This window comes from Denticeps clupeoides, chromosome 14 (genome assembly GCF_900700375.1).
Source record: "Denticeps clupeoides chromosome 14, fDenClu1.1, whole genome shotgun sequence".
Classification (NCBI taxonomy): Eukaryota; Metazoa; Chordata; class Actinopteri; order Clupeiformes; family Denticipitidae; genus Denticeps; species Denticeps clupeoides.
Genome location: NC_041720.1, coordinates 6,157,851 through 6,167,348, shown reverse-complemented (window position 1 = coordinate 6,167,348; position 9,498 = coordinate 6,157,851). Strand labels below are relative to the sequence as shown.

Here is a 9,498-nt window from a genome sequence, read left to right as displayed (position 1 = left end):
GTCTTGCTCAGGGACACAATGGTAGTAAGTGGGATTTGAACCTGGGTCTTCTGGTATATGCCAATGCTCTTTCTTGCTAGATGTTAGTAACAAGGCAAGATTGTTAGTAACAAGGCTGATGGGTAAAAATACCCATCAGCATTACCCATGTTGTCATTTATTACTAATGAAAAATGGAGCAGGGGAAACCGAAGTTGGTAAAGACTGACAATCATCAACACTAGATGGCACTTCTACCCTACCCTACCCTAGAAGGATAGTTTGCTGCTAAATGTGCCTTTTACCATGTGGATATTTAAACATTTCCATACATGCAAATATTTTACATTATTAAAAGAAAAAAAAAAACGCTGCTTTTCTGTGTAAGACAAAACATTTATTATCGCCCGGTTATTACACAATTATATTGCTCGCCCGCTTACAACAGTTTGAACACAGTTATCACACCATTAATGGCCCTGAGAGCACTGCAGACATATGTCTATACAGAATTTCAGATAAGAGGTCGTAGATCTCAGTGCTCAGAGCGGCCCTCAGCTATTTACGGCCTGCATAATAATTAGCGACGTTGAACACGGACAAATATAAAGGTGAAGCATTCGAGAAGGGCTCTTCGGTGTCTGCCGGCCACGGAAGAGCTCATCCACGTTTGGACAGTGAGTTTAAGAGTTCTTGTTGTTGTTGTTTTTGTTTTTTTTTTAGCCTTTGAGCAATTTTATAACTTACATAGAGACATTCTTGGCATTAAGTTCATTACCTGTGAGGTATTTTACAGACAAATCGTTTTTTTTTTCTTCCAAGCCTTGCTTGCACATTGTGATGCTGCTGCAGTGTTGTTAGGAAGGATGTGGAGTGAAATAAGTGCCCTTTCAAGTCTGAAAGACGCGTGGCAGAAGGTGCGAAGTGTGTTCAAAAGGTTTATTCATATTTTAATTCTCTCACTGGTATACAGTGTTGTGAATTCTACAATGAATCAACAGTTGGTTTTTTTTATATAGAATTTCTAACAATAACAATTCAACAGACTTGCAATTGTGTAAGTGTAAAGCACTACATGTGGTAATGGCAATCCGGTACAACACGCAGCAAACCTATGCATTTTTCAAAGGATTAAAGAGAAACAAAAAAAATGCACTTACAAGTGTGAAAATAGACAAGAGAGATGCACACAAAAAAAGGCACAGAATTTGCACCTCTGCAAATGCATCGCATGACAAGGTAGGCGACTGGAAGCATGAAACAGTTTTACTCCGCATGCCATTTTTATAGGAATTTGTGCCTCTGAGCGGTTGCTGAAAGTGATTTGTACAAATGTTGGTGATCATAGAGAAAATGTACAACACCATCACATGGCAGGTGCCGATTCAGTTACATTTTCAGAGGCTAAAAATATTTTAGTTATTTAATCAGCAGGACGGCCGAACCCAGCCACCGGGGATGCATGTGATAGTCTTTTTCTTGGTGCTGGTCCCAAACCCGGATAAATGGGGAGGGTTATGTCAGGAAGGGCAGAACTTTTGCCAGGTAAAAAATGTGAAGACAACAATCCCCTGTGGCAACCCCTAACGTAAGAAGACAAAGGAAGGAGACTTGGACAGCTAGTCTGTGTTATTTCTCACAAAATGATTCCAACTTAGAGCATGTGTAGTAACAACAGACGTGGACCAGGAATTGATCCCTGTGGGATGCCTTGCCTCGCCTTATAGATTTTTCAATTTTTAAGAACCAAGTAATAGGATGAGTTTTTAAGGTGGTGTAATGTAGAATGTGATGTTCTGTTTTCTGGGACAGGTTTTTAAAAACTGTATAAGTATTACACAACTATAATAACATTGAGAGGAAGGGGGTATGTTGGTATTGAAATAAATTGATGGAAAATTGATGTAACTGTACTCATTTCTCTTTCAGTCTCTTTCCTGGATTTCTGAATATGGAGGACCACATGAACCAGTCTCTGTTTGTATCCACCAACATTACTTCCGACTTCTCGTCTACAGTAATCGACCAAGTTATCGGCATTGCCACTATAGTCATCCTCTTCATCACCATGGTGTCACTGGGCTGTACAATGGAGCTCTCAAAAATAAAGAACCATCTGATGAAGCCCAAAGGTGTGGCCATAGCCCTAGTGGCTCAATTTGGTGTCATGCCGCTCACAGCCTTCTCCCTGGCGAAAGGGTTTCAGATGGAGCCCATGGAGGCGGTCACAGTCCTCATTTGTGGTTGCTGTCCTGGTGGAAACTTATCCAACATCTTGGCCTTGGCTCTCCAGGGTGACATGAACCTCAGGTATGTGCTGCTTAGCCTTGTTCACAGTAGAGGTGACCATGAGCAATGAATTACTTGGCAACAAGCAAGTAATCCAATTGGGACGCATGATGTATGGAACAACAACGGCACTGAGGTGAACGACCAGATAGCCGCCGACCCCACACTAATCAATTTGATAACGCTCCCGAAGCACATTAGTGTGCTGACTTGATAACAAAGCTATCAATAATCTCAGGTTCTGCATTTGACCAGTAGGACAATGACCTTAAGCGTCACATCTAGACACCGACTTTTTGGTGATTTGTTACATGATACTGGAGATTCGTTCCAGAAAGGCAGGATATACAGGGTGGGCCATTTATAGGGATACACCTTAATAAAATGGGAATGGTTGGTGACATTGAACACATTTTATAAGTGGTCAGAAACTTGTAAATAAAGTTCTTGTGAAATTACCAATAAATTTCATGTGTCACATGACCCTCTTCCTATTGAAAAAACAAAAGTTGGATCCAAGATGACCGACTTCAAAATGGCCACTATGGTCACCACCCATCTTGAAAAGTTTGCCCCCTCACACATACTAATGTGCCACAAACAGGACATTAATATCACCAACCATTCCCATATTATTAAGGTGTATCCATATAAATGGCCCACCCTGTAGATTACACACTTTTCTGAAGTGCTAACAAACACATTTGAAGTCACCCATAGCATATGAGGTGTTGAAAAGAGAAGGTGGAGCTTAAAACCCCTTAAGTTATAAGAGGAGGAGGAGTAATGGCGTTGGCCAAGTGAAACTGCCTCTTGCAGCATGGAGGAATGTGAATGGCTGACAAAGTTGTTTTTTTCAGCATCGTGATGACCACTTGTTCCACCCTGCTGGCTCTGGGCATGATGCCTCTGCTGCTCTTCCTTTACTGCCAAGGATTCTCCAACCTGGAGAAGGCGGTGCCCTACGGCAGCATTGCCGTTGCTCTGTTAATGACCCTCCTCCCTTGTGCCATCGGCATTTTTATCAACCACCGCTTTCCTAGGTACTCAAGGATCATAACTAAGGTGAAAACGATGAGAGCGGTTTGGACCAATGCTTGGCTGTTGCACACGTACATTTTCAACATGCCTGATACGTGCCTACACATTTGCTTTTGTAGGTGGGGGTGTCCATACTATTGGTGGTCTTTATGGCCGTTGCCATCCTGGTAGGCATGACAGTCGGAACAACGGTTTTCACAGTGACTTCGCCACGACTGCTAGGAACTGCAGCATTGATGCCACTGGCTGGTTTCACCCTAGGGTATATCCTGTCTACAGTCTTCAGGCAAAATGAACCGTAAGTTCATATTGCTCCTCAGACACCTTCAGAAAAGTGAAAAAAAAAAGTCACAGCGGAGGACGGCTCCCATCCAAGTGCCTTTATCTGTGTTGCCAGGTCCAAACGAACCATCGCAATGGAGACAGGCTGCCAAAACATTCAGCTGTGCTCCACTATCCTGAAGGTAGCTTTCCCTGCCGAGGACATTGGTGCGCTTTACCTGTTCCCCATGGTCTACATCATATTTCAGTTGGCGGAGGCCTTTGTGCTGATTGCTTTGTTTAGATGCAGTCAACTCTTCAGAGCTTCTAAAAAAGGTGCGTTTCCTACACTACTTACAAGGCGGGGTTTATTGTGGGATTGTTTTCTTCTTTGCTGGTTTACAGTCAACGGCATCTTCAGGAAAAAAGAGCCACTTGAAGAACACCATTTCTTCAGAACATGACCTGTAATGGTGTTATGAAATGGGAGGAGCCTAACAAGTGACAGTAACGAATTAATGCACGTTATTTCAACCTTTCTGGATGACTTTGAAAAGCCCCGTACATTTGTCATAGACCCAGAGATAACTCTTTCTGGTTTTATCCATGTATTTACAGAGGAGGACTAAAGAGAACAAGCCCCTTGCTTTTCAAATCCTAGTTTCAGTTAGGACATTTTCCTCTTCCAAGAATCTTTATGAAAACGGAAAATAGACATTTTCACAGCCGGATTTGGCTTTTGTAACTCCAAATTTCAGTGGTTACTTTCAACCCATTCGAACATTCTTTCTCCTTTTCACAGAAAAGCAGGTGTATCACATTGTGGAGAGCCCAGTGGAGGAAAAGAAGGCCGTCAGTAGCAACAGTGACTGACAAGAGGTCCCAACATTACGGCCCTACCAACGTGCTGGGGGCATCCTACTGGGATCAAGGCTTTCATCCCATGCTGTCCTGGTGTAAAGAGTGTAACATGGTGTATATGCTCTGTACAGCTTTTAAAGGAGAAAGGAACCACAGGGGAAGAGGGTTTTGATGACAATCTTTTTATTGACACACTGTAATACAGAAAATATGTAAAATATTTGATGCTGGCAGTTTACAGAGGCTCTAAGCGGTGAGGAGTTCACGAACATGCAAAGTTTTACAATGACTTATTCTAGGATCCATTTTCTGTACAAAAGCATTTCTCAAAATGTATTTTTTTTGTAAAAGGGGAAGACTGAATGAAACAGAAGTACTGTACTGGTCTGAACTGGTGGTGCGGGTATCAGTGGGGAGGCATTCCCTGAAGGCAAAATGTATCTATGGAACTACTTATTCTTGCCTATGTAAAGCACTTCTGATTGACCTTTTTGTGTGAAATATGCTCTAGAAATAAAGTTTAAAAACCAAGCCCCCCCCCTCCTTTTTGTCCTTTTCTTATTTCTGTTAACACAAAGAAAGCTATAAATCAGGAGCCCAGACTCCATTATACATCTTCTATATACATTAAACTGAAATCAAACACACAGACCTTTACAAATCACTGCTTTAAAATATTTTATGTTCTACAACATCACGATGCACATTGGAATTTTTAATCTTTCCCAAAAAGACAAACGGGAATAAGGAAGAGGGCCCGGTTGCAGGATATCCGACTGGGATGGAGGGTTAAGGAAGGACTAATCAGCTCTGCTGTCCACTGATGGGGACCGGGAGGGGGGTGCTGGCTGTACCGGGGAGGGAGACCTGGACTCCGGCCGAGGGGGGGGCTTGGCCTCTTTGGTCCGTGCCGGGGAAGCGCTTGGCGAGCGAGACGGGGATCTGGAGCAGGACCGTCCTCCGGACTTCTTGCTGCGCGACCGCGACCGCGAGCGTGAGCGCGACCGGCTGCGGGAGCGAGACGGCGAACGGCCGTGCGAGCGCGAGCGGGACGAGCTCTCCGATCGAGAACGAGACCTGGACCTGTGTGAAGAGCAAACAGCATGACACACACACACACACACACACACATATACCCTTCCTTCATTCTCTTATACGAGCAGAATGGAAACAGGCAAACCGTTTATTGGCCGCCTCCGTCAACTTGATCTTCCTCCCGTTAATTTCCTTCCCCGACAGCTTTTTCAGAGCGTTCTTCAGGTCACTATGCGAAGCAAACTCAACCACCCTGTGGAGAACACCGGACGTGCGTTACGCCACGACCCATTCCTCTGCCGGGCTCCAGAACAGGAGAAACGGGCGTTCGTGCAGGTACTGAGACACGTTACCCCTCATTAAGCTTTGGACGGTGAGCATCAGCAAAAGTCACTTCTCCAGCTTGCCTCATGAAATCCTTCAGGTCCTACACACAAGATGGGTCTAGTCAGAACAGGCGGGTGAAAAAGCAGTGCCTGCAGTTCAATAAACAATGCAAACACACAATGAGACTAGATCCAAAAATTCTACAGAATAGAAGAATGAGGGGAGGGGTCCCAGAATCCCATTCAATATAAAGTCATGGATGATGGAAAAAACAGTCCATCTTGCCCATCTCTTGTCTTTTAATGAAGGGGACTTTTCCACTGCACATTCTTTAATAGGACCTATATGCTGCTTTGTCTACTTTTTGCTGGATCTAACTGTCAATCGAAGTAGTATTAGAAAAAAAAAAAAGTAGGAAGACAGATTAAACAGAAGACTATCTTCATGCTGTACAACATCTCAACAGTAAGTCTGAGTTTCTGATTCATCCAACCAGTAATATAACATAGAAAAAAAAAATGTGTTTCGTGCTTGTTTACATGATGGGACTGTTATGTAAAACCCAAAGTACGCTGTGCAGCGGAAAAGTTCCCAGTGAAACGTATGTGAGGGCATCTCGTGTTAGTTTTGTCACTTGGCCAGTCCTTCATCCAAGAACTTTACACTGAAGGATGTCTGGCATGCACACAACTGGGCATTCATAGACCCACCCCCCCCATTACGAAGGGAAAAAAAGAGAAAAGAGCACAAGAGGAACAGTGTAGAGCGGCTTCCTGTAAAGAGGTCCACCGTCTTTGGTTAGGAAGGCACTGGGCGTCGTCAGTGCGCCCCCCTCAGTAAAGAGAGTGAACAGGCTGGAAGAGAGGAAACTAATACCTGAGATTGTGCCCTTCGGACAGGGTCACCGGGTCTCTCCTAGACCATAACACCACACGGGCCGATTCTATCCTCATGGTTTGCAGAACCACCAGCACCGGGGGGAGGGGGGGCAGATACCAACCGAAGCCTCTCAAATTACCGAACGGCTCGATCGATAGGCCACCGAGTCGCTCTGTTTCTCTCTCTCTGGCCCACGCTTGGCCTCTCTCTCTCTCATTCGGCGCGGCGGCGACAGGGCCCGCCCCGCCCTGGGGGGGACGCGGCGGCCGCAGCCTTTAAGTCAGGAGGGGGCTTCCCCGAGCAAGCGCTCATACGACCAGCTGGAGTCAACTAGGACCGGGACACACTGGCTGGCACGACTGGCCCAACCCAGACAGGGACCCTGAAGGGGTTACTCCACCATTAGCGAGATCTTCCATACGACACAACAGTCAGGCTGGCAAATAAAGGGGTGAACAATTGGTTAAAATAAAAGAAGCAAATAAATGATTTGGTTTTTTTTTTTTTTTTTTACTTCAAAATTGAACTGGACAGATTAATGCATACTGAATATTACAATATATTAAATACATATGTGCATCTTTTCAGGTATTTTTTTTACATTAATTACATTCATACCAACTGGAGAGACTAATATGTTATCAAAACGGATGTAAATTCATAACCACTATATGAACACCAAGTGGCGTTAGGCAACTCACCTGCCAGCTAACCCTGGAGGACAGGTTCTCCACAATAAGGCGGTTCTCGGTGCGCATCGGAGGGGGGTTTCTAACGCAGGGCGGAAAAAACAACGGCGAATCACGCACTGGGAAGACCAGACACCATCTAAAGTGGATTTATTAGGGGGTTTGCTCACCTCCGGCTGTCCTGGGAGCCACGACTGAAACGGTCAGGGAAGCGACCAGGGCCGCCGCCGCCGCGGCCCCGCCCTCTCCGGCGCACACGAGCATGCTCAATAGTGACTCTGGAAGATGTCAAATAGGTGGCATGGGCATTTTTTCTGAATATGATTGGTTGCATAATAAATAAAAATGCATGTATGCTTTGTAAATGTTCAAAAACCAATGTTATAAATAAATAAATAATAACCAAACTATAAATAAACTATGCAGAGGCTATGTTCATAATGGATGTATATAAAACAAGATGATCCTTTATTAGTCCCACAAGAGACAAATTTACATAGTCACAGCAGAAAGTGGACAAGATAAGCACAGCAAAAAATATGCAGAATGTATAGAAAAAAAATCACTATACAAATAAATAGTCTGGGGGAAAAAAAAACAGTGGATGAAAGTATTAATAATATCTGTAGGCACATACAAATTTACATTTACACGTATCCAGAGCGACTTACAACGTGCTGTCAAGTTACCATCGATGAAGTGATCAGTTCTGGTTCACTAGGACCCCCAACTATGAATACAATCTTTTTATTCACTCTGTTGTAGTTTCTATACATAAGTCAGACAATAAGAAGGTCATAAGTTGATCTAAATATTCTCTAAAGAGGAAGGTCTTAAACTGCCATTTGAAAATACCTCTGACCACAGCAACGTTCCTGAAACAAGTGTAGTTTGTAAAGAAACTGTAAAGCGTGGAAGATCCACTGTGAAACTCACCACATTCCTGTTTATACGCTGATGTATGTTATATATATATATGTGTGTGTGTGTGTGTGACCATCTAACCTCTCATTGCAGAGCTCTTTGCCATCCAGGTCATATACAGCATCTTCAGCATCCCTCGGGTCATCAAACTCCTTTAATAAAGAAATGGATGGATGAATGGGTGGATGAAAGCATCGCATGACTACATGAACCAACTCGTCGTTTATAATGACAGCGTCTAAGAACCGCAGCCATACCACGAATCCGAAGCCTCGTTTGAGGTCAATATCTCGGATGCGGCCGTAGCCCTTGAAGAACCGCTCCACGTCCTTCTCCCTGGCGGTGGGACTCAGGCGGCCGATGAAAATGCGACAGCCGTTCATTTTATAAAAAATAAAACCCCGACGTTCCTCCTCTAGGAACACAAACATGCGGAAAAAATGTGCATTAATTTTTTTTGTTTGCGTTAAGCAATGTAAAATAAATACTAACACCGACCCGTGTGGCTTTGACGTTGACAATTGCAAACGAGGGCAATTTTATCGTCTTATTAATACAAATTGCCCTATATTGGGCAAATGAACGAACTCGATTTGGTGCTAATAGCTAATTTTCCATCAAAACACAAAACATACATGCATAATCTCCCCAAGGGATTTTGCAGGCAGAAACAAAGCGCTACTTAAATACCGATGTCAACGTTATTAAGTCACTTTATTCTTATAAAAACAACAAACGCCACGCAACCTTTTCCGAGTCTCCTCAGGAACCGAGTGCGCTCCGAATCAAAATGGTGCCCGTTTTCGAGTTTGCGCGGTGATGCGGCGTAGAGGCGCCTTCGACCGCTGATCTGCGGTCAGTTTCGAGTGACCCGACCCGACCGATGCCGCTTAAGCCGGCGGTCGGAACACCGATCCGAGACCCGCTGCAAATGACCGACGGCGTGCCGTCTCCCCGCCTCACACAATTAGCGTCACAACGTTCAAGGCCACCATTGGCCCATTAATAACACGTGACCCGCGTTAATTTTAATACGTATTTTTTTTTTTAACCATCTGGTTTGATCAGCGGCAATTAATAAAATAATGGAAACTAAGCAGTTTTCTGAACTAGTTTGAAACATATATGGCGATTCTGACATCGAAGACGATCGATTTGCTGAAGGTAATATTAGCAATAACCACCAGATGGCGGTGCTTCATTAAAAACAGCA

At 44.1% G+C, this 9,498-nt stretch overlaps 2 protein-coding genes across 3 annotated transcripts; one reads left to right on the top strand and one right to left on the bottom strand.

Annotated features, from left to right (window-relative positions):
• The first annotated feature begins 2,002 nt into the window (after positions 1–2,002).
• Positions 2,003–4,443, top strand: slc10a1 (solute carrier family 10 member 1). Its single transcript, XM_028953423.1, has 5 exons — positions 2,003–2,289; positions 3,129–3,333; positions 3,429–3,607; positions 3,707–3,906; positions 4,373–4,443. The coding sequence occupies exons 1-5, from the start codon at positions 2,048–2,050 to the stop codon at positions 4,441–4,443; spliced, it is 897 nt and encodes a 298-aa protein (XP_028809256.1). The 5' UTR covers positions 2,003–2,047.
• A 154-nt stretch (positions 4,444–4,597) lies between these two features.
• srsf5b (serine and arginine rich splicing factor 5b) lies at positions 4,598–9,228 on the bottom strand. Of its 2 annotated transcripts, none has more exons than XM_029002679.1 (8): positions 8,921–9,228; positions 8,543–8,700; positions 8,367–8,437; positions 7,532–7,639; positions 7,374–7,443; positions 5,820–5,893; positions 5,612–5,719; positions 4,598–5,514 (listed from the first exon to the last, which is right to left on the bottom strand). In XM_029002679.1, exons 2-8 carry the CDS (start codon positions 8,666–8,668, stop codon positions 5,232–5,234), a joined length of 840 nt encoding a protein of 279 aa, XP_028858512.1. In that variant the 5' UTR covers positions 8,669–8,700; positions 8,921–9,228; the 3' UTR covers positions 4,598–5,231. The 2 variants fall into 2 exon arrangements, with proteins under 2 accessions (XP_028858512.1, XP_028858511.1); XM_029002678.1 differs by having other exon boundaries at positions 9,033–9,227.
• Positions 9,229–9,498: the final 270 nt, after the last annotated feature.

Coding starts and splice junctions, on each gene's coding strand:
- slc10a1 (XM_028953423.1), top strand. CDS start 2,048: ATGGTGTCACTGGGCTGTACAATGGAGCTCTCAAAAATAAAGAACCAT. Junction 3,334..3,428: donor ACTCAAGGATCATAACTAAG/GTGAAAACGATG, acceptor TTGCTTTTGTAG/GTGGGGGTGTCCATACTATT. Junction 3,907..4,372: donor CTTCAGAGCTTCTAAAAAAG/GTGCGTTTCCTA, acceptor TCCTTTTCACAG/AAAAGCAGGTGTATCACATT.
- srsf5b (XM_029002679.1), bottom strand. CDS start 8,668: ATGAACGGCTGTCGCATTTTCATCGGCCGCCTGAGTCCCACCGCCAGG. Junction 8,438..8,542: donor AACGAGGCTTCGGATTCGTG/GTATGGCTGCGG, acceptor TCTTTATTAAAG/GAGTTTGATGACCCGAGGGA. Junction 7,444..7,531: donor GGCTCCCAGGACAGCCGGAG/GTGAGCAAACCC, acceptor GCCCTGCGTTAG/AAACCCCCCTCCGATGCGCA.